Here is a 26,027-nt window from a genome sequence, read left to right as displayed (position 1 = left end):
TTGGGATGCCTTAAAATCATATCTATATGGACAAAGTATCAGATGGTATAATAACAAAAGGAAATCTTGGGATAAGGAATTGTTAGATATTCAAAGTAAACTGGACTCTTATAAGCATAATAATAAAGAAAATATTATGGACAAGAAAGTTATTGAAGAAATAAACAAACTAAATGAGAAATACAAAGAAATTTTAACTCATAAAGTTAAAATAACTTTAGAGAAATACAAGTTTTGTCTTATTCAATAAGCCCCAAATACTTACATAGACTTAAAAATAAAACAAAGATTGAATAAACAAAACCATATCAAAGAAATCTTTTCTCTAAGGAAAAGAAGAATGTTTCTAGTATACCAGAAATACTATTTAGAAATCACTTTCACAAGATTAACCATAACAACATTAACATGGAACCTAAAGATAAAATAAAGGAGTTTATAACCACAAACATGAATAAAAAGCTTAATAAACAACAGATTAAACTATTGGACAAGAGTATTTCATATACAGAAGTTATTACACAAATAAATAAGCTTAAATCAAACAAAGCACCGGTAATGATGGTATTATACCAGAGATATATAAAATCCTTTCTAAAACTACATATTCATTAATACATAAGGTTTTTATTCTGGCCCAAACTGAGTTAATAACCCCCATCTTGGCAATATACATTTATTTCACCAATTTTAAAACCTAATAAAGATCCAACTAGATGTTCTTCATAATCTCATTACTTAATGTTGATTATAAAATGTTTATGAGTATTTTTGCTGATAGATTGAAGACAATTATCCCTGCATTATAGACATAGATCAGACGGGCTTCATTGTAAATAGAAATACTTTTGATAATATAAGAAGAACTTTAACATTAATTGATTTTGCAAATAGGTATTAGTCTTGATATAGGTTCAGCATTTGATTCAGTAAGTTGGAACTATCTTGTAAATTTAATTAAAATACCCATTCTTAAAGGTACAAAGCAAGGATGTCCACTTTCTCCACTATTATTCACTTTAGTAATTTGATTAGAAACAGTACTGACATTTTGCAGATGATGTTCTAATTACATCAACAGGATCTAATTCTTCACTCAGGTCAGATAACTTATTTAGGTATAATACTATCTAAAGATATTAAATCTATTATATATACCTGAATAATATGTTTTTACTATGGAGGAGAGACTTACAATTATTAAAATGATAATATTCCCCAAGATTTTATACTTAATACAATCAATAATACTTTAAAATAACTATCAAGAAACTGAATACACTAATGTTAAATTTCTTATGGGCACCTAATAGACCTAGGATTGCATTAAAGAAACATACTAATAGCTGGTCTCAATTTCCAGACTTTAATTTATATATTATCTCTTCTATTATTTATTAATAGATCCTTAACACATAAAAATATGATTATAAATAACTCCATGTTGCACCTATTGCACCTAAACATATGGTCTGTTACCCATTAAATATTATTATTAGTTATCAAAGTACTGGTATCAGCTGATATCTGATAATTTAGACAACATCTCATTGATAGAATAGATCTAATGTCTATAACAGTTAAAGAATCTATTCCAAAACTGATTGATTACTTGATAATAAATTTACAGCATAAAGTTTCTGATAAAGGTAAACTTTCATATATACATAAAATTATCAGACAAGAAACTTTTTACAATGTAGATTCATACTGGAATTATTTCACCTCTATTAATGGGGACCCACCAACTCAACAAGATAAACAATATATATTGAATCTGCTTATAGAACTACATCTTCCATTGTCTGGAGACTTTATACATGGAAATTTTTACATAGATCTTTTATACACCTTTGATGATGAATAAAATTAATAATAAAGATAATCTATGTAAGAGATGTAATGTAGAAATTAATGCTGACTGGGCTCATATGTTTTATGACTGTATGAAGTTGAAAGAATACTGGAAGTCAATTAATGAATTTTTGCAGGCTCTTTTACAGATAATTTCATTATTTCTAAGTCTCTTATATTATTCAACACACCTGTAATCCTAGCAGTGGCTAGGAAAATAATAACTAGAAATTGGATTTCAGATACACCTCCTTCGCTCAATGAATTTAAAAATGTTATGAATATAATGTGTCATATGGAAATAAGCACAATTAGAATGAGAACAACTAGAAAAACATCACACTTTATTGTATGGGATAATTTACAAAATTTGTTAAAAAATTCTAATTTCAATAGCACAGTATTTTAGTTTAATTAATTGATCTGATTGTAGTGGATGTCTTTGTAAATACTTTAGTTGTTTTGTTGAATATTATAATAATACCTATTTTAATTATTTGTATAAAATTGTTATGATATTTCTCTTATATGTTAAAACAATAAACTTGTTTTGAAAAAAAAAAGAAGTTGGAGATGTCCGTGTTAGTGTCACCTTTATGTAAAGGCAGAATGTATACATTTTCCAGACAGTGCATATGTAGGTAGGATTCCAGAATAGATCTGTTAATAAAGATGGGACAGGCTACAGAACTGGCATCGATTTGTAGGAACTCGGGAGGTAGGTTGTTTGGGGCCTAGGTGCAAGGTTTGGGTTTTTGAAGTAGTTTTTTATTGTCTTAGTCGGGACAGGTGAGAGAAAGACGTTGGTGGAAAGGGGAGTAGGGGTATGTTGAGAGGGTGAATGGAGAGGAAAGGTGGTAGTTAGACTGGCAATAGTGTTTATTTACTTATTTTATTTTACATTTGTTGAACGGGATAGTCCAGCTGGATACATGTCCATTTTCAGCGGAAGCCTGGGGAGAAATGCTCCAAGCTATAAACTACATACATATTACAAAGACTTTATCAATATATACATATAACGTATTACAATTTCCATACAAACAGACATTCTTTTATTAGGATATAACATCACACTGGTTCCACGATTTAATACAGAGGTACTGGATTATTTACCAAATAACTAAGATATAGTCACTTAGGGGCAAGAAGTCCACAAACAGGTGCACAGTTGAGGGGGTTGGAGTTAGTCAGGGGTAAAGCAAGGACATAGCCATCGTGTTTTAAAGAATTGTATAAGATTTTTCTTGAACTAGGATAATGAGGGCTCTGCTGTTAGCTCAGCAGGAAGTGTGTTCCATATTTTGCCAACAGAGTTGGCAAACAGAGCCTCCCCAGCTGAGTTGTTAGAGTTGAAAGTGTTAACTGACATTTTGTTGGCAGATCGGAGAGACCTGAGGTTCTGGTAGGGGGTGATAAGGCTTTTAAGAAAAGGATTGTGTTCGGGCTGGTAGAGAGTCTTATGGGCAACAACTAGTTGGTTGACTTTAAGTAGATTAGGTAGTTCAATCCACCCAAGTTGATTAAAGTTGAGACAGTGGTGGATTCTATAGGCTGTACCAGTGGCAAATCTGGCAATGTGATTATAGCAGCTAGTGTATTTGTTCAAGTCAGTTTTACTCAAGTTAGTGAATAGGGGGAGGCATAGAGAAAGGAAGAAAGCAGGTCAGTGTGGGCAATAACAGTCCTAGCTAGGGTAGTTAAAAAGGGTTTAATCTTGTAGAGAGAACCAAGTTTTTTGTTAACTAATTTTAATCATATGGTTAATATGCAAGTCAAATTTAAGGTTATTGTCAACTATTTACACCTAGGAGCTTGGTTGAGGGATCTGGAGAAATAATGGTGCCATTGTTAGATGTTATGGTGAAACTTAGGTCCAGTGGACCTTTGAGATGGGGAAAACAGTAGCAACTTACTCTTGTTGGGATTTAACATGAGACAGCGATTAAGAAGCCATTTTTCAACTGTATTAAAAGCATTTTGGGATAACGACTGCAACTCAGTTGGGGATGTGGCTGAGCATATAAGAGTCGAGTTATCTGCATATTGAATACAGGTAGCATCTGGTGTTAATGAAATAGGAGTTAAAGAGTGTAGCTATTTCTGTGGGCGTTTTGTCAGGGTTTGGGCAAGGATTATTTGACCCCGGTGCCGCTCTCCTACTCAGGATACAATAGAAGAGTCTTTGTGGGTTCTGTTCAAGCAGCTTTATTATATACAAATACATCACAGTAGATGTTTACTGACTTTAACTTAGAAAACTTATATACAAACTAGCTATTGCAATCATACATGCTCACTCTCTGCCTGAACTCTCAAAATGGCACTGGGTAGAGCGCATGCCTGCTATTTATATGTGCACATTCAGTCTGATATGTTTCTTAAAGATACAGCACATACACTCTGTTCTACATCCTCCTTCTTTGAGAAATAGAGCATGCAATGCTATGAATCACATTTGGCATGCAGATGATACAAATAGTTCTTTGTCATGCAATTATACAAAACTAAGTACATATATACAGTTATGTCATGTTGCTGTGTATTTCACACTGGGCCTGGAAATATGATCAAATCATGTGACATAAATTGAGAATTAGGTTTCGCAACTGGAACTGTCTCTACAGAACGTTCAACCTTGGGAATATCTGGAACATCCTCAGGAATGGAAGTAGAGGTTAAGACCCGTTCTGGGATGGGAACAATGTCTGACTTCCTCTGAGATCGAGAGTCTGTATCACAGGAATAATGCTGCTATAATGATTCTGGTACAGGAAGAAGATGTCTGTGATTTATCCTGTACTCTAGACTCTCAGATTCTACAAAGTAGGGTCTTGGCTCGACACATATACCTGTAACTTCACCAATTCGCTCAAAACCTTTCGCCGTTTATATATTCACTGTCTCTCCTTTTAATGGATGAAGAAATCTGCTCAATTTATCATAACTGGACTTCTGGATAGAATGCTTCTTGAATAATTGGGCTTTGATGGTTCTGATGTTCTTAGCTTTAGGCGTCAATAAACTGGAACCAATAGACAGCATTGTTCTGGTTTGCCTGGATAGAAGTCTTTGAGCATCTGAGCTGGTATATCTTCATGGGGTATGTTTCTGAGATTAAGTAAATTCAAAAAGACATCAGTATTGTCACGCTTTGACTTTTCAAGGAATTGCTTTGTACTCTGCACTGCATGTTCAGCTATACCATTTGACTGTGGATATTCAAGACTACTAGTAACATGTACAAAGTCCCATTCTCTTGCAAATTTCTTAAACAACTGACTACTAAATTGAGTACTATTGTCAGAAATAACTTTGTGTGGACTACCATGGTCTGAGAAATGATATTCCAACTTATTAATAAAAGTAATGGATGTAAGATTAGGTAGTAGATCAATCGCAAACCAGTTAGAATAAGAGTCTACCAATACTAAATAATGTTGACTGTCCCACTTGAAGATATCAGTGCCTACTGTTGACTAAGGTAGCTCAGTTTAGTACTATTGCATACTGAACAAAAAGTACTTTATCGATGTCTTTCAGTAATGAAGGCCAAAATACTAGTTCTCTCGCCCTTCTCTTAGTCGATGTGGAACCTGCAAAATCTGGATATATTCATGTTGTAAGGAAGCAGGAACAACAATTATAGGACCTTTGAAAATAATGCCCTCTTCCTTTAACATCTCATCTCTGTAGGGAAAATAGGTTTGTACTTCAGGTGGTACACTAGATTGCTTTGATGGCCATTCAAAATTAATGTAGTGGGTGAGCTTTTGCAAAATTGTATCAGTCTTTGTGTGATCTCTCAGCTCATCAAGTCTAGTGGTAGAGAAATTATGCACTGCCATAAAGTTAAAGTCAAAATTCTCTGCATCAAGCTGTTCTGCTGTAGTTCTGGGCGATCTGGATAAGGTATCAGCCAGATAAAGCAGTTTACCTTTTGTACAGACCATTTTGAAGTTGTACTTTTGCAATTTGAACATCAATCGTTGTAATCTTGCTGGAGCTGAATGCATATGCTTCTTTAGAATAGTAACTAGAGGTTGGTGGCACTTTCAATTTGAACAGCTCTACCATAGATCATCATCATCATCTTCTCTCGGCTTTTCCCATTAGGGGTCGCCACAGCGGATCATCTGTTTCCATTTATTCCTGTCCTCTGCATCTTGCTGTGTCATACCAACCACCTGCATGTCCTCTGTCACCACATCCATAAACCTTATCTTAGGCCTTCCTCTTTTCCTGTTACCTGGTAGCTTCATCCTTAGCATCTTTTTCCCAATATACTCAGCATCCCTCCTCAGCACATGTCCAAACCAACATAATCTTGCCTCTCTGGCTTTGTCACCAAACCTTCCAAACTGGGCTGACACTCTAATATACTTATTCCTGATCCTGTCCACACTCGTCACACCCAGTGCAAATCTTAACATCTTTAACTCTGCCACATCTAGCTCAAACTCCTGCCTTTTTGTCAATGCCACTATCTCCAACCCATATAACATAGCTGATCTCACTACCCTCTTGTAGACTTTCCCTTTCACTCTTACTGGTACTTGTCTGTCACAAATCACTCCTGACACTCTTCTCGACCCACTCCATCCTGCCTGTACTCTCTTCTTCACCTCTTTTCCACACTCACCATTACTCTGAACTATTGATCCCAAGTATTTAAACTCATCCACCTTCATCACCTCTACTCCCTACATTCTCACCATTCCTCTACCCTCCCTCTCATTCACACACATATATTCTGTCTTAGCCCTACTGACCTTCATTCCTCTCCTCTCTAAAGCATATCTCCACCTCTCCAGGGTCTCCTCAACCTGGTCCCAACTCTCACTACATATCACAATGTCATCTGCAAACATCATAGTCCACGGGGCCTCCTGTCTAATCTCATCTGTCAACCTGTCCATCACCACTGCAAATAAGAAAGGGCTCAGAGCTGATCCTTGATGTAATCCCACCTCCACCTTAAACGTATCTGTCACTCCCATCGCAGTCCTCACCAATGTCACACTACCCTTGTACATATCCTGTACCACTCTTATATACTTCTCTGACACTCCTGACTTCCTCATAAAATACCACAACTCCTCTCTAGGCACCCTGTCATATGCTTTCTCTAAGTCTACAAAAACACAATGCAACTCCTTTTGACCTCTCAGAGCAAACATCACATCTGTAGTGCTCTTTCCGACCATGAAACCATACTGTTTCTCACTCATGTTCATCCTTCCTCTGTCCCGATGTGATACCAAGCACCTTTCTAGCCATCTCCCTTACTAGCTCTGCTGTAGTTACCCAGCTATTTGGTAACTCTTCACTGCCACCCAGTGCCTGTCTTAACTCATCCCTGACCTCCACCTCACAATTACCCTTTTTCAATTTCCACCATTTGATCCTTGGTGCTGTCCTTACACTCCTCCTCCTCTTCTTGATCACCAACATCATCCTACAAACCACCATCCTATGCTGCCTAACTACACTTTTCCCGGTGACCACTTTACAGTCTCCAATCTCCTTCAAACTGGCCCTCCTACATAAGATATAATCCACCTGTGTGCATCTTTTTCCACTCTTGTATGTCACCCTATGCCTCTACCTCTTGTTAAAATATGTATTCACCACAGCCATGTCCATTCTTTTCATAAACTCCACTACCATCTGACCTTCTGAATTCCTTTGTTTAACACCATACCTACCCATCACTTCCTCATCCCCTCTGTTCCCTTCACCAACATGCCCATTGAAATCTGCTCCAATCACCAGTCTCTCACCCTTGGGTACAGTCATCACCACTTCATCCAACTCACTCCAAAATTTTTCTTTCTCATCCATCGCACACCCAACTTGTGGAGCATATGCACTAAAAACATTCATCATTACACCATCAATTTCCAGCTTCATAAACATCACTCTATCCGGCACTCTTTTCACCTCCAAAACACTCTTAGCATACTGTTCCTTTCAGGATAACTCCTATGCCATTTCTCCTTCCATCCACACCATGATAAAACAATTTGAACCCACCTCTGATACACCTAGCCTTACTCCCCTTCCATCTGGCCTCTTGCACACACAATATACCAACCTTCCTTCTGTCCATCATATCGGCTACCTCTCTCCCTATACCAGTCATACTGCCAACATTCAAAGTTCCGACCCTCACTACCACAGTCCTAGCCTTTCTCCTCTCTTCCTGCCTTCAGCCATGCCTTCCGCCTCTTCTCCTCCTTCGGCCAACAGTAGCCCAATTTCTGCCAGCACCCTGTTGGCTAGCAGTACTGATGGCAGTTGTTGTTAACCTGGGCCTCGACCGAGCCGGTATGTAAATATTTACTGCTGTCCGCATGAATAATTTGGCAAAGTTTTACGCCGGATGCCCTTCCTGACACTACCCTCCCCATTTATCCGAGCTTGGGACCGGCACAAAGAAATGCACTGGCTTGTGCATCCCCAGTGGCTGGGTTAGCTCTACCATAGATATAATCATGAAACTTTGAACATGCAAACACTATTACAAAAGTTCTTTCTCAATTTCAGCATATTGTATTTCAGTTTGGGTAAGTGTTCTAGATGCACAGGCTACTGGTCTACTCTCTTGAAGAATAACTGCACCAAGACAAAGTTTTTGAAGCATCACAGAAAAGAGTGACTGGTTTAATGACATCATTGTATCTTAGTGTAGGTGAGGTGGCAATTTTCTGATTAAGGTCTTCAAATGCCTTCTGGTGTTGTTCTAACCAAGACCATGCCACATTTTTGCATGTCAGTTCTCTTAAAGGGGCTGTCAACTCACTGAAGTCTGGTATGAACTTGCCCAAATAGTTGACCATGCCCAGGAAACACTGTGGAGCTTGAATATTATCTGGTGCTGACATCTCAAGAATAGCTGCTTGCTTGGTCGGGTCTGGTCTCAAGCCAGTACTGGTAAATAAATGACCTACATATGGAACTTCTGATAGTCTTAATTTACACTTCAGAGGATTGAGCTTTAAGTTTACTTCATGTGCTCGGTCTAGAACTCTCTTTAGTTTTCTGTCATGCTCTGCTTCACTACTGCCTCCAATCAATACATTTACTATTATGGCACAAGGGTAACCTGAAAAAAAAATTGCTTCATTGCATGCTGGAAGACATCACTTGCAGAATTTATTCCAAACAGCATCCTTAGGAATCTGTATCTACCAAACGGGTACTGAAAGTAGTTAGTAAAGAGGATTTGCGATCAAGCATCACTTGCCAAAATGAACTTTTTGCATCCAAGACAGAATAAAACAGTGGCATTCGGTATAAACATGTGTAAAGGTCAGTACCCTGTGCTTTCTCCTATTAACCCGGTGAACTTGGACAACCTGAGGCAATGTAGCAACTGCCTCATGTACACTGACAACCCTCTCCTCTTACCTCCCAACAGTCAGACTTGCGAGAGATGCACTTATATATCCAAATTGGAAGCCATGCACTCTCCAGCCAAGACCGGAATAGCTGGTCAAGAGGAGAAGGTCAACACTTGCACCACACCACATCGACCACATAGCCCTCCAGAATACACACCAACACTGCCTTCACATAAAAACACAAACCACACACCCACCTTCGTGGAGGCTCTCAATAAAACTCTACCCAAACAGCAGAGACATCTAAGGCAGAAATGCACTCCACCACCACAACACAACACTAATCATGAGATACATAACTCTCCTAAACAGTGTGCCACTCAACCAAAGCCCCTAAGGCAAAACAGCATGCCCAACACACTAGTCATAGGTGACTTGATAGTGAGGCACACTGATGTCTCACTCACTAGGTTGAATAAGGACAAAGTAACAGTCAGCTGCCTGTCAGGTGCCAGGATCCGCCACATAATGCATGCACTCAGGTCCCTCAACAACAGGTACAAATATGACTCTGTCATTGTTCATGTGGGTGTGAATGACCTAAGATGTACCTCACTGGACGTCATGAAAAGAGACATGGAGGAGCTCTCGGATTATGTAGCCCAGGCGAGTATGACCCTAGCCTGGAGCAGTTTCCTACCATCACCCAGAATGATACCACAGTACAAGCAGAAAATGATTGACTTCAACAACTGGCTAAGTTTCTGGTGTCATTCTAAGGGGATCCAGTATCTGTCTGTCAGGGATGACATGATTGACAGACCTTGATGCTTTGCCAGAGATGGCCTGCATCTGTCACCCCTAGGCTTCTGGATACTGGCCAAGGCTCTTGCCAGCCCTATAGTGCCTTTTTTAGGTGGTGTTCCAAAGACCAAATTACCACCGTAACAGCTACAAACAAATGCAATCTAGGGGGTCATGCTGCTCAACACTAGAAGTCTAAATCTCAAAATGCACTTGCTTGAAGCACTCCTTAAAATGGAGAACATCAACATTTGTGCTGTAACAGAGACCTGGTTCAAAGCAGCAGAAAGCACTTCTGCACTACCAGGCTATAACTCATTCCACACCTTTCGGCCCCAGAACTTGGACTGAAGTTCCAAAGGCAGTGGTGTTTTCATATTTATAAAGGATGCGCACACCTCCAGACTGGAAGCCCAACATAATGCATCTGAGATACTTCAGGTGCAGTTAACATTGGGTAAGACAGCGATTCAGGTCATAGACTGCTATAGGTCCCAAACCATATCCCAAGACTCACACTCCATGTTCCTAGGCACCCTGAAGAATATTAGGGTCCAATCTAACACTCTCATACTGGGCGACTTCAACTACTCCTCCATTAACTGGGAAAACTACTCATGTACCAATACACTAGCCCAGCATTTCCTGGAATTCATTAATTCCAATGTCCTGGACCAGCTTGTTCTTACCCCCACTAGAGGTAGCAACGTCCTTGACCTGGTCATTACTAACATGGGCGACCATTGCTCTACACCAGTAGTCAACTCCTCCGTAGGTAGAGCTGACCTCAAACTAATCACCTTGGAAATCCACCCCCTCCCCCCGCAAAGATAAAAACCATGAAAAACTTCTCCAAATCTAACTTTGGGGTCCTAAAAACAGAGATGGCTAACTTCACAGCGCCCATGCAAATGGAGAATAGTTGCATGACCGCTGAATCATCCACCAATGCACTGTACGAGCACGTACATAAATGTATGGATCTTGCCATACCCAATAGAACCAAGATGCTCTCCTCCAAAAAAAAGGAAGCCAATCTGGTGGTCCCCTGCCATAAGCAAAATCTACAACAGAAGGAGGAAACTAATGCGGAATAAGGTGAAGTCCCAAGACTGGAAAAACTCCCTTATCAGCCTCAACAAAAAGTTGAGATCCCTAATCAAATCCTCTAAAGCTAGCTATGAAAACAGAATTGTAACAGATAGTAAAGGCAACTACAAGGCCTTCTACAGTTATGTAAATAACCTCCACGGCAATACCCAGATTTGCTCTGAGCTACTGCACAATGGTACCTCCTATACCGAGCCAACAGATTTTGCCAATATACTGGCCAACAGATTCAGTGGCAACTTTACCCCCCCCCCCAAAAGGACCAATCACAATACCAGTAGATTGCCAGGCACCCAGTATTACTGCTGCTCACATTAAAACCGCACTGTCCAAGGCCAAGAATACAGATTCTATGGGACCTGACAATATCTCTGGCTGTGTTCTACATGAACTACAGAGTGAACTGGCACAACAAATGTGTGCCCTGTTCAGTCACAGCCTCACTTCAGGCTTTGTCCCTACCAAATGGAGCACTGCTACAGTCATCCCTCTCCACAAAGGAGGAGTGACTACAGACCATGGGAACTATTGCCCCATTGGCCTGATGAGTCTGACATGCAAAGCTATGGAATGCATCATCATTGACCAAATAAACAAGGATATAGGGATCCAACGCAGTTTGGTTTTGTGAAAGGTAGATCATGCCTGCTCAACTTGGTTGACTTCTCTGAGTCAGTCACCAGAGCTGTGGATGAAGGCAAGGTGGCTCATACAGCCTACCTTGATCTGGCCAAGACCTTTGATACCATTACCCACTCAGGAATCATAGAAAAACTCACTAAGCTAGGCATCAACCCCTATATCACTAGGTGGGTTGCAAACTGGCTCACAGATAGAACCCACAGTGTGAAAGTAGCTGACTCCAAGTCAGACTGCTGACCAGTGACAAGTGGAGTCCCACACGGTTTGGTCCTAGGTCCTCTCCTGTTTGGTATTTACTCTCTGAAGTCCAGGCCAACATGAAGGGACTCTAACAGCCACTGTGTTGCCCTATTAATTAATACACAAGTTCAGCAATTAAAAGCCAAAGCATCAAATAATGCACTTACTACACATATCATAAGCTGAACATTCTGATGAGATGAAATAACTGGTAACAGACAACGCTACTGACTCCTGGAAAGTATGCACCATTACAATGCCCCAATGTCATCGTATATATTACCCTTCACTCATTATGTAGTAAGGGTATTATATACAATGACATTGGGGCATTGTAATGGTTGCTCTGAGGTGATGTAATGTTTTATTTTCAGGAATGTGTTATATTATATATAAAAGTGATGGATAGCCGATATATATATGACTGTTGAACTGTTCCATTATGCAATGCTTTGGCTCAGAATGCTGAACATGACTATTACTTAATCGGGCAGCATATTGGTTGTTAGATCTGTTGCCCTAAGGTGATGGAATGCTTTATTTTTAGAATTGTGTCATATTATATATAAAATTGATGGACAGTTGATATATATACAAATGTGGAATTTTATAGAGTGATATGTTGCATTAAATTGTGTCGGAGTCACGTAGATATGTCACTATGTTCTATGAAAGGGTTTGAATTTGTAGATATGAGTGAAGGGATGATTACGAGCACCTGTGGATATGTTTAAAATATGAGTATACATACAAAATGCATTGTACTGTTTTGTGTTTATGGTCTGAAGAAGCCACTTGGGTAGTGGTGAAAGCGCTAACCATATTAAAGCTGCTTGTTCATTTTTATATCGCAGAGTCATGTGTTTATGAGTGAGGAGACTGTGCTTCATTCCACTGTGATTTTATTTATCATTGAAAAGATTCTTACAGTTTTCCAGTCACTATGTCCACTTACTACTGACCCATGCATACTTTCCACAGCAGGTGTAAATTAGTCCTCTCTGCAGACAACTGGAAATATCATAACTGTGTTCCATTCACTATAGCTGAAAATTTCAATATGCAATACGCACTGCAATTTCAGTAGTTGCATTTATCACACAATTGTGGGTCATTTAGTAAGGCAATTTATGGTAAATGTCTCTGAATCGCATATTTAATGTGATGCATTGCAGCCCTAGACTGCACAATGAGACTCATGCTTGCCTGTACATACCCACTGAAGACTCCAAAGCTGTCTATGGGGCCATGCGTTTTTTAATTTGAACTGTCACCCTCAGGGATGCTATGCCACAACTGCAGCCAACAGCACAGTTTGTTCAGGACTAATAACATTACTGTAGCACATCCCGAGGTCCCCAGCACCATGGTGTGACTGAGCTTCGACACAATGCCATGCTACCCATCAATGCAAGTCAAAAGACATGTGCAGTGTGTGTGTGTGTGTGTGTGTGTGTGTGTGTGTGTGTGTGTGTGTGTGTGTGTGTGTGCATGTGTGTGTGTGTGTGCGTATGTGTGCGTGTATGTGCACCAGTGTGACTCTGCTACCACTACTGGATAGAAACCTGTAAAAGTGGCCATGTCTTCAGAAGGGGTTGAGTTATTTCACTACTTTCTAGCTTTCTAGATTGTGATCATCAGAATTAACCGCTGGGGAACTCCTGTAAGGACCCCCAGTACAGCGTGTTTATCTGGCACTAACTTTACAAGGCAGAGAGTAATGTCATGGGCATCACATGGCTTGGTGAGCAGTGCCAGAGTCATTACAGTGACCTAAAGCCATGCCACCATGACCTCCTTAATCACTGGAAAGAGGAGGACAGAAATAATTCTACAGTAAGTTGTACTGCCTGGTGTTTGCTTATGCAGAGGTAGGAGGTCATATTCTGCTATATGCACTTCTACAGGTTTTTGCTTGGGTATAGGTAAGAAGTCTTGGTCAGTTATATGCAGGTCTTCAGGTTCATATATTTTTGTTTTCTGTTTTTCATAACCTAGTGAAATTAATGACAGCAGGTTAATTTGCCAGAGGCATCAAGCAAGATTGTCCAGGATTCATGGCACATATATGACATTGATGTTATAGCTACATATTTAACACATGCTTCATTGTCCATGTTTGCACTGTTGCTAAGTTTTTAACTATTGCTAACAATTTTGTTTTGCTTTATGTGTGACATACATTTTCAGTGTAGTTTGAACTTTTCTACCTCCCATCCTTTCTCAAAGAATTCTCAACAGTATCATGGTGATGTAGACTGGGCTGAAGGTGGGTGCCTACCAGAAAAACAGTCTGCTGGCTCAAAGGTACCAAGGAAATTATTTCAAACACACACACTTTCTCGCCAACATGCTTTTTCAAGTGTTAAAAACAAAACAGAGCAGGAATGGAGTTTGTATAAATCTTCACAAACCATTATAACATACATTAACCAATCATTTTCTCGATATAATTAAAATCATTAACTCAATTTAGATTTAAAGTAACAAAAGCATTATAACTGCATTTATTTTCTATGCATTCTAGATTTCAGAAGGGGTTTAAAACTATTTATGTCCCACTTAACCAAGGTGAATGGTCAGTACATAGTTGACAAATCCATTTATATTCATGTCTTTCTGTTTTTAGCATCTCATTCCCTCCTCTTAAATCTTTTCATATCTTCTCTAGAACACTAAATTTGAATAGATGGTAACCACCTTTTTTCTGTATATGTTTATAAAGCACATTGGTTTATAGATGTTTATGAAATTTAGAATAATGCTCACAAATCCTATATTTAAGTCTATAATTACTTTTTTTGTTGACATAGAAGGCAGTACGTACATTGCATCTAGCTAAATAAATTAAATTTGTGGTGTCATGCTGCAGAAACATTAATTTTATACATTGTCTTACTAAATGAGTGTTAGTTCATTGTTCAATCCTCTCCATCACCAACTGTCTTCCCTCTGTCTCTCTCTCTTTCTTTCTCTCCTTTGTGTTCCTTTCAGTTTGGGTCATCAACTACCCTGTTGGTATTAGTCTGTTTGTATTTGTTTGTCTGCTTCTGTTGCCATCCTTATAGCCTCTGTCCTGTCCACACCTTCCCCATACTACCTTCCCCTCCACCCTTCTTGAAAATATGAAAAAAATAGTCTCCTGTCTCAGAAAATATAATTTTGCTTGTGCATTCACATACCACTCCTCCTTTCCCCTCGCCCTTATGTCTGTTCATCTGCTTGCTCCTCCCCCTTTTCCTTTCCATTTATAATATGAAAATAACAGGGAGTTTGCTGTGTGGTCATTAGTTGGGTTATCAGGTGTGCTGGTAGTGGAGAGACAATGTGTGTGAGAACATGCATCATCATGAGCTTTCTACAGACATGCTCCTAGGCTCTTGGGAACATATGGCCACCACATCCCTGTCCCAGTCATCATGCAGCTTGCTGCACTTTCACCAGTAAATTTCCTACTTATTCTGACCTCATCACATGATGGATTCTTGTAGACTCACCAGTGGTGGTTTCAGTGACTTGAAGAGGTGTGGAAAGCCCTGAACTGTGAATAACACACTTTTCATCAAAAAGAAAGATAATTAACAGTGATAAAAAACACTACTTCCAAACCTCCCAACAAAAGTTCCTACACAACCAACAAAAATTCTGGAAAACAGTTAACTGCTTCCTCAGCCCTGGAAAACCCCTCAACCCCGCTCCTTCCACAACCAATACCACCACCCCCCCTAGCCTCACAGTTCAGAGCTTTCACTTTATTAACTCCATCTCCTCATTCCTTCATAACCAGAATCAACAGCCCCTCTCACTCCCCAGCATCAACTCAAATCCCACAAACTCACTCTCCTTTAAACCAATTCAAACATCCTACATAAGAAAACTCCTAAACAAACTAAAACCTTGCTGTCTAGCAGCCGATCAACTGCCAAATTAATTCCTAAAAATTGCTGCCCCATCTACAGCCTACCCAGTCTCTATAGTAATCAACCACTCAATCTCCGAACATGTCCCCCTCCTCTGGAAAGTCGTTCATATCATTCTTCTCCACAAAGGAGGCCCCTCTAGAGACATCTCTAACTGCAGCCCCATAGCTATCCTCCCACCCATAGACAAAATCCTAGAAAAATGTATACACCTACAACTCCTCAACCACCTTACCTCTAACAACATCATCTCAAATACCCAGCACGGTTTTAGACCCCTGTATAGCACAAACACAGCCTTGTTGTCCTTCACCAATTCCATACACCACCTAATGAACAATGGACAACTAGTCTCTGCAATCTTTCTGGACATGTCAAAAGCCTTTGACACCATTTCCCACCAACTACTCCTAAACAAACTTGCTTCTTATAATATCAGTCCATCATCCCTGACATGGTTACTTAGTTATCAAACCATTAGCAGGCTACTAAATGGGAGAACAAACTCTCCCCACTACTGCCAGTATCCACTGGTGTTCCCCAAGGTTCCATACTTGACCCCCTTCTTTTCATAACATTTACTAATAACCTTAATATGGCAACCCAACTAGCCACAATCATATAATACACAGATGATACTTCTCTTATCTGCACGGCCCTTTCCCGACAAAAGCTACAAGAAAAAAATGCAAAAAGCATTCCAATAAATTGAAACTTACCTATCCAAAAACCAACTCATTCTAAACCCAAACAAAACCAAATTAATAATCTTTACAAACAAATCAAACAAGACCAACTACCCACCCCTCTCAATTCACTCCTCAAATGGTACCAAAATTGAACCTACAAACCAGGCCAAACTCCTACGCATCACATTAGATGATCATCTCAAATTAGATATTCACATTTCACTAACCATCAAAAAAGTAAATTCTAAACTCGGCACACTTTATAGGGCCAAACCCTACCTAACACCCCAAGCCAGACTAGCCACTGCAATATCACAACTTCTCTCTACACTTCTCTACTGCTCTCACATATTCACCAGCTTACACAAAGCAGACCTCCACAATCTTGAATCCTGCTACAACAAAATCACCAAGTTTGCCTCTAATCAACCCCACAAAGCCCATCACTGCTCCACTCTCCTACAACTGGACTGGCTAGAACTTCCAAACCATCTAACCTTTAACCAACTTACCATCACCCACAAATTCATATATAGCCCACATTCCTGCCCCACAATCTCAACCCTTTTCCAACCACAGGTACACTGCAGGCCCCTAAGATCTTCCACCAGGCCACTGCTCAAAATAACTCAATAGCATAACTACCATGGAGACTCCCTCTACTCTAACAAAATAGCTAAGTCCTGGAATGCACTCTCACCAAATAAAGAATGCATCCCCTGCTACTCCGCATTTAAAACAGAAATAAAGAAATATCTAAACAGTAACTGACTTTGCCCCTGTACTCAACCCGGATAATTTCCCTCTCTCTTCAGCCACTTTGCCATCCCCTTCATTACAGTCTTTCCCAACTGACTTAGCTTCCTCCTGTTATTGTACCTCAATTTTCAGCTATGTAAAACTTAAACATAAACTCTAAAACACTGTATGAACATGCCTTACTAAGCTAGGCCTGTTATTGGACTGTTTTTCACCTTCTACTCACTGCTTTTTTCCATACCACTAGCTTTTTTATTACATTTTTATTTAACCTATTAATATGAGAATAGTAATCATTGCTACACTGAGTATTATTTTATTTCTGTTAGTGCTGATGTAAATATGGCACTTTAATTTTTAGTTTATTTAATGTTTTCTCATTTTTTTCAGTTCTTCATATGTCATGTTGCACCTTATTACTATAGTTTCTAATTGTAACTTCTGCCTTTTTATGGCTGTAATGTTTGTAACTGGAGCTTTTCTCCCCGGGTCTCTACTGAAAACAGGCAATCCAGCCCAGTCGGACACTCCCCCTTAAACAAATGTAAAATAAAATAAATTAAAAAATAATTGTTTCAATTCTGTTTAAATATTTAAGTTGCACCTACAGTGACATGTGCGGTGATACGTCTTTGTGCTTTTCTGTTGTTTTCTATGTTTTAGCCACAAAAATGATCTGTTTGCATTTTTTATTTTGTTCTGGGAACTTAGTCTCTGTAGCTTAATTTGCAGTTGTCAGAAGAGTGTGTTTCTACAGTACACTGCAGTTCTATTTCCACAAGTAGAGTTACTTGTAAAAGCTGTTTGTATTTTAAACCCTGCTGGGCCTTAGTCATGCAGTTTCATTCACAGTTGCGGCAGAACTGTGTACTGCTACCAGATTTGAGCCTTATTTACTCATTCATTATTGCATGCTTCCATAAACAATGATACTGGTAAATTTCTATATAGTCTGGTGCCTTAAACTGTAGTAGAATTTCAGTAGAGAGTATTGTTTTTTTTTTTCTGCTTTAGTGTTGATATTCCAGTTTTGCACCTACAATTGTATATTCTGATTATCATTTACATGCTTAGACTTGCACTCTAGTGCTTTCTGTTCCCGTTCTTTGTGTCTGCCCCATTCCCCACTGAGGCATTCAACTAAAGCTTCTAAAAGAGCTTAAAATATTGGCTTTATTTGATCCTTCTCAAGCCAGCCTGCTTCCCTCTTGATTTTTTTTCCTAACTCTCCCACCATTTTCTTGTTGTGGTTTTATAAGGCTGCATCTCTGGCCTCCACCCTTTATGGTAATCTGATTTTCAAAGTCCCCCCCCCCCCACTTTCATTGCTATTATCTGTTGTGTAGCTATTTATGTACTCTTCAAACCCATTGTTTTTCATAGTTCCATGATACCGAGTGTGAACCCCACAAATCAATATTGCACTTGAGTAAGCCTCCTTTGCTACATATTATCTCCTGCTCATTTTGCTAAAGCTCAGCAAAGCCTGCCATCCTAGCTTTTGTTCCATAAGTGTTTTACTTGTATCTAGTGCCAGCCAGGTAAAACTAAGTACTTCTAAATCGCACTTGTTTAAATTATTTGGAATGATCACTACTGTTTCCTGCTATTTGTGCATTTCACTGTATTTTTGTAAAAAAAATGTTCTTCCTCTCACAGTTACTGCTGTAAGACTGTCTTGAAAATACCATGAATAAAGGATTTACAGCTACTTGTTTAACTGGTTTGTGATAGCATTGCACTTGTGGATTTTTTCTACTATGTTTTTACATTGGAAGGACTAGGTTTATTCACTTGTGGCAGGAGGCATTTGCCGGGTCTATACGAGTTGGGAAACACACAAAAGAGTTCATAGTATAGTTGTTTTATTAGCCACATGAGAGGACATTCAACAGATCCTGGAAACTATAGACCCATTAGTCTTACTAGTCTTATTTGCAAAGCCTTGGAAAAAATTAGCATGAAGATTATAAACAAGAACATAGGAGACATTCAGACACTGGATCCATCCCAGTTTGGCTTTGCCAAAGGACGGTCATGCTTACAGAACTTGGTGGACTTCTTTGAAAAGGTCACTAAGGCAATGGATGAGGGAAAATTGTACATACTGCCATCTAAATCTCGCTAAAGCATTTGATACAATACCCCCACTTAGGCATGGTCAACCTCTTAAATAACTCATCATAAACTCCTCTATAACACGCTGGATAGCTAACTGGCTCACAGATAGGACCCACAACGTTAGGATCAGTGAAGCCACCTCCACAAAGGTAGCAAGAAAATCATCCTGTCGCTTCAAATTATAAGTAAGGACATAGCATCTAGTTAAAAAGACAGGGAGAATCATACACTGTACTCTGCTTTCTTCACGTCCATCATAGAGTAAAATGCCCCCTTCAGTATACCTGCCTTAACACACACAGCAACTGGAACATCCACAAAGGTTCTTTACAAAACGAATGCATGGAGTAAACACAATGTCCTATGGTAATTGCCCCAAAGCCCTGTCTTTTTACTTGGCATCATACAGATTTCTGAGAGGTGATCTTTACCTGGCATACAAGCAATCCCAGGACCCTGTTTTGATGAATTTTTTGCATGCTTACAAAACAAACACCATCAGAACTACTAGATTCAAAATTTAAATTTTGCTTGCAACATAAATAGGACATGTTAGAGAGAGAGATATGCTTTTCAGAGAACTCCCACTCTCTGGAACAGGCTTCCAATCCATGTAAAGCAGAATTTCTCCCTAACCCTACTTAAGCACAACTTGGACCAGTGGACGGGTAACTGGAAATTCACCCCTGGTCACGCTCCTATGCCTCTGATGGACAGAGGCAGTCAGTAAATCACCACCTATATAAATTAAATTTGTGGGTCACATTTGGGTTGCATGGCTAGGCTTATAAGGGCCCGAGTGGTCATTAGCCTATATACATACATGAACCTATGAACATTTGAAAAACTACAGATAAGCCTCTGAGGTTTTTTTTTTTGCAAGGAGGGAAGCCCCTGTACCCACCAAACATATATACCAACTCAGAGGTGAAGAGCAGTGGATGAAGAGGCCAACTCCACTATTAACAGAACTAGTTTCAGCAAACATATTTATTCCTATTACATATGATGAAACTACCTTTGTTGAATCAATAGGAACACGTGATGCTGCTGTGCTGTACAGTCACAGTAAGCATCAGGCCAGACTGTGCTACTCCAACTGTGCAACCTGGACCTTACACGACTAAGTAATATTTCTGAATCCAACCCATAGTTAGCAATCAATGTGTAGAAAAGGGATAAAGCATTACCACAATAGGATCAATGAGTGACTTTAGAAGCATCACTTAAAAGTGATAATCAAAACTCATTTTGCTACAAGTGTGCACCACTTTCTAGGGTATAGTGTTTCAGTCTAAAGCACTGTGGTCCCTTTGCAGAAGTATGAAGACTAATTTATTGCTTTGTGCAAGGATATTGTCAGAATGACATATTTCTTAGTTTGCTGTTGAGACAATAGTAAGTGGACACTACAAAGAAAACAATGGGCATATTTAAAGTGTTTGTGGTTAGCAAGAATGATTATCTCACAGTGAACATGATCAGACATCTGTTACAGATACTGAATCATCACATAACATTACTATCTGTGATCTAAACAGCTATGCTCTAATAATTTTACAAAGAAGCATTTGAATGGATTACAACATACTTAAGTCAGAGTAAACACAGTAGACATCTTCTCAGGTAACCTGATAAAAACAATCAACATGCTGATTCACTGTTTTTGCCATCTGGGAGAAGAAATGCAAGATAAAGCAGGTCCAAATACTAGACTTCCCTGAAATGAAACATTAAACACTTCCTACATCAAATTCCAGCTAATACTGAATTCTTATGTGTTGCAAAGTGACAGTGATGTGACTCAAATAATTATGATCATAAATGTAAAGGTAATCTAGCTTTGAGTGCCTTATGGAATGAACACTATAAACTGTTGATATACATAGGTCTCCTTTAAAACTATCCTTCATTGTTCACACTGCTATAGATTGCCAGAAGCTTAGAAATAAAACACGGTAAGAAATAACATTTTCAGCCTTAGTTTACCAGGCATTGTGTGTACCTGCAATGATGGATTTTAACTAGCAGACAGTTCTCCTTACCCTCCCATGGAGACACCCACAGCCATCAAAGGTGCTTGAGGATATAGTGCCTTTATGTGTTTGATCACAGTCTCTAAATCTTCTGTATTGGCAGCACAAAAGGTACGGGGGGTCTACAAAATACCAAAGCAATAAAAGTGTTGTAAGTTAGTTACTCTTTAAGTATTACAATAAAGATGAATTTAGTAACATTCAGAAAAGGAGTTGCAGGATAGAACCTTTGAAGTCCATCACAATCTGGTCCTAGTCTACACAGCACAAGATCTACACTGAAATGTACTAACCAGAGCTTTCCATACTAGCACTCAGACTCTGGTAATCACTTCATGACCACATCAAAGACTTCACTTTCTACACCGACTTCAGCCGTCTGTTTTAATCCTATCAAACCAAGCAATGTCAGTGTGTTACTCTGCCAAACATATCACCTAAGAACTATCACACCTTGCCAAAATGCTAACTAACAAATATATTGCTTTCCTTCTGTGGGGTACTGAAAACCCTTTACAAACTGTAGACAGAATATTTTAAAAGTTATTCTGACTTACCTTAAATATTGCTTGCTTATTAGTTTTGTTACAAGAACTTTTCTTCTTAAAGGATTATCTGTGTTTTAAACTTATTCTGACTTACTGTAAATCCTGGTTTTGTTAACAGTTTTGTTTACTACCATATGTATTCTAAGGATTATTGGTACATTGCCTGCTTTGGTGATTGCTGCACCTATACCTCTGATTTATGCTCCCCCCTCTGTTGGGTTGGGCCTGAAGCTGGTCATAATTTATTAGGACCTTATGCTGGTAAACAAACTAAAAATGAATCAGTCAATAAATAAACAAACCTTCTGGGAAAAACATCTTACCTTCATTGAGTAAGCATATGTCAAAGCTTAAATTGATCACACAAGATAAAATAATATAAAAAATAAAGGTTACAGTTGGTAAACCATTCAAAAATATACACCATGGTATTCCTGTGTTATTTCTAATGAGTTTAGTTAAAACTATTGTCATCAGAGGAAATTGCCAAATAACAACATTCACCTAATATGTGGAGTCATGACAACAATCAGTAAAAATCTCTACTATTTTAATTTTAAATCTGTACACACAATGATTCGAGTATGCTATGTCTGGAAAGCTAACTCACTGAGCCCAACACACCAGCCGTGCTCAACAGGCAAAGATGGTATACATTCAAACTAAAAACAAACTTAGAAACACTACTTTCTAGTCATGTATGTACTGAACCCCTGTGAATAGTTAATGACAAGTCTGGAAGTAACTATATCTAGCACACCAGGAACACTATAAAAACGGTTCTGGGTTAGAAGAATGTGGAGGGTAAACATGAAACAGCTGCCACTTATAAAAACATTGCTCTGGTATGCGGAAGAATAACAAAAGCATTTCACACTTGGGCTGGCAGCCATCTACACTTATATGAGCAAAAGGTTTGGGGTGGGGGTATAACAACAGCCTTACCCTCAACTTTTCAGATCAAGAAATGTGAAAAAAAGACTATAATAATGGGGGGAACACAGGCCCAAAGATATGGAGAGATTTTAAATATTGCACTTAGAAAGTTGCTAGAGTAATAGGATTTGCATTAGCATGCATTTTTCTGAGGGATATGGAGAATGAAACTCATATATATGCCATTTATTTAGTGACTTCAATCATCAATGATTTTCCAGAAAACCACAATTTTTATGAGGAACAGATCAAACAGGTGCAATGAACACCTGGACAGCTGAATAGGTATGAAAAGAAGCCTAAATTCATCCTTGAATAAGGACACTTCTTTCCCTATGCAAACTTTAAATTTATGAGACAACTTTATTTCAGCATATAAAGAGAATTTCTCTTCCTAAAAAGAGGTGCAGAATGATTGAGGCTCCCAGAAACACAATTTACAATATTATTTGCACATACATGATTAATTTAAGTATCACAAAGCAGATTTTGCATTTATGCTTCAAAGAACATTTAGCTAGAGTACAAAAGTTGCCACCTCATCTCTATCGGTTTGGTAAATATTCAGAGTTGCAAGAGAAAGATGGTTAAAAGCAATGCACATTTAGTACCCCAACAATTAAGAGTAATGAAAACAAACAGCTATGTAAGCCCAAAGGATATACAGTCCATTTTCAGGGATGACTTGAAAACAAGTTTTGTTAGGTGACTTTATCTTAGAGATACATTACGCAAATGGAAGGTGTAGAAATCAAACCCTTGACTGATTGTAGGGTCTATGTTTAGCAGCATATAGCCACAGGTTTTTTTCACATGTGTTTCAGTGTTATGCCTAATTCAGCATAATTTGCTGGTTATTCCCCATAGCAGTATTACCAGTAGCTAAGATGGGCACTAATACCAGACAAAAATAAGAAGTCACACACTAACATCTCCATATGATACAGTTCATGCTTCATCAAGGATATTTAAAAAGGCTACTATGATTTAGATCAGTCTTAAGAGGATGATGAAAGACTGAATTTATTTAATAATCCAGTAACAAAATTAAAATTATGATCACAAACAAGCTTTACAAATATATAACACATCTATTCAATACAGTTAGTTCACATGTCACAAGATCACTTTGCTCCAGCCACCCTTAATTCAAGTGCTATAAATCCTTCAGAGGAAATTAAAATTAATTTTAAGAAATACTTCAGATTGGGTTCCTACCTTTAACATTTGGATTTCCAAATTTTAATTGTTTTGTACAGTGTTTTAAGATAAATCAGGACGTTTCTGGCTTAAGCAGTACCCTTGGTATTCAGCGTGGTACACGTGCCTTGCAATGACAGTTTTTCCATAGCTGGGTGTCGCCACACATGTGCTGATTCTAGAGTCATTCTGTATGCATTGCTTATCAGCAAGTGCACTTCTGGTGCTTACACCATCCTCTGTACCATGACCCCAGCCATGTTGGTGCAGACTACATCCCACATCTGTTATCAGATGATGAAGTCCATTATCAGTATAAGGGGTAAAAGCATTAACCTGTATACCTGAGTGTCGTAATAAATGTGAAGCCCAGATACGGTCTTCATTTATCACTTTAGATATATCTGTCTCTTGCTTTCTCTCTATGTATGTGTATGTATGTATGTATGTATGTGTGTACATATCGATTTATCTATCTATATGGGTTCAGTGACATTTCAGCAGCATTCATTTAGATGACTGCATGGTGAGCCGAAAAGGTTGAATGTGCATTTTACTGAATGCACTGGATTTCAATGGTAAATGTGAGTTCTAGATTAGGGATTGAGAGTGTTTGTGTGTGCAAATGTACAAATGCGTGTGTGTGCCTTAGAGTTAGGTAAGAAAATAGTTAATAAGAGTGTTTGTGTTAGAGTAGGTGACAGTTGTGTTGCCAGTGTGCGTTTGTTATTGTATGTGTTCTGTGTCAAAGATGTGTATGTAGTCATAGTGTCACTAGGAGGGTTTTTCACAGGTAAGTTGAAGGCTGGGGTTAGGAGTAAGACAAGGTTAGGGTTGGCACATATTAACCAACACCACTTGCACACTTATTAATATGTAATAACCTTAACCTGCCCCTAATCTCAGCCCTACACCTTACCTAGGAAAAACCCTTCCTGTACAATACCACTATTCAGACAGATTATATCTGGTGTTAGACGCAGGGTTAATGTATCACAAGAGAAAAGTGTCTTCCTTTTTCTATCTATTTTTCACCATTTTAAATGTCTGATGTACTGGGTTTGACCTTTTGTGGCTCAAATATTTGGTACTTTGATCATTGCCGTGTGTGTGTGTGTGTGTGTGTGTGTGTGTGTGTGTGTGTGTGTGTGTGTGTCTATCTATATCTGATGGTACATATAAACTATAGTGCATTCAAAACTCTGATGGTACATATAAAGCATACTGTATCCAAAGCTCTGATGGAGAGCAGTGCAAAACTTTGAAGTCTGTCTCACAGCGTTTTGGTACAAATTCAGAAGCTCTAAGATACTGAACTGCATAATTTCTGAAAAGATGGTCTGTTAAATAGAACCCTAGCATTTTAATTTTTCATATCCAGAACATCGTTTTTTTCTCAAAACTTGCATTTTATCTGTCTTTGGCCTAGCACTCTTGTGTGGGGTCATTTACTGCACTGTTATAACTTGTTGATACTTGTGAACCTCTGCTATCTCTGAAAAAACAAAAAAAATCTTGCTTTTTTCCCACTTTTCTGAGATTTAAAAAAGTTCAGTTAAAGGCTTGCTGTTCTTGAACTGTTTGTAAGTTTCTGTGAGGCCATTTTTTGCTTGGGCTAAAGGGAAGTCTCTCTGTTGATCAGTGGCAGTGAAAAACATTGAGCAGCCTGCCTGCCCCTGTGGGAGTGGTTACTGACTTGAAACTAGTTTTATTGGCCATTTTGGGTCAATTCCAAAACTCCTTCATCTTCCTCTCTTAAAACCTGGTTGCCTAGTGGTTTTGGCATCTTTTCAGGCTTGTTGGCTGTTGGTGAAGCACCCAC

General features: G+C 38.8%; 1 protein-coding gene across 1 annotated transcript in view; it reads right to left on the bottom strand.

Moving 5' to 3' along the window:
- LOC122794159 (protein ABHD1-like) overlaps positions 1-26,027 on the bottom strand; it is a 565,767-nt gene that overhangs the window by 281,523 nt on the left and 258,217 nt on the right. The window contains exon 5 of the mRNA XM_044062358.1: positions 21,531-21,643. Coding sequence (XP_043918293.1) covers positions 21,531-21,643 — 113 coding nt within the window. The remainder of the gene's footprint in view (positions 1-21,530; positions 21,644-26,027) is intronic.

The sequence above is a fragment of the Protopterus annectens genome, chromosome 2.part1 (genome assembly GCF_019279795.1).
Source record: "Protopterus annectens isolate FY-2018-M chromosome 2.part1, PAN1.0, whole genome shotgun sequence".
NCBI lineage: Eukaryota > Metazoa > Chordata > Ceratodontiformes > Protopteridae > Protopterus > Protopterus annectens.
The sequence above is the reverse complement of the archived record's forward strand: the minus strand, read 5'-3'. Positions and strand labels throughout refer to the sequence as shown.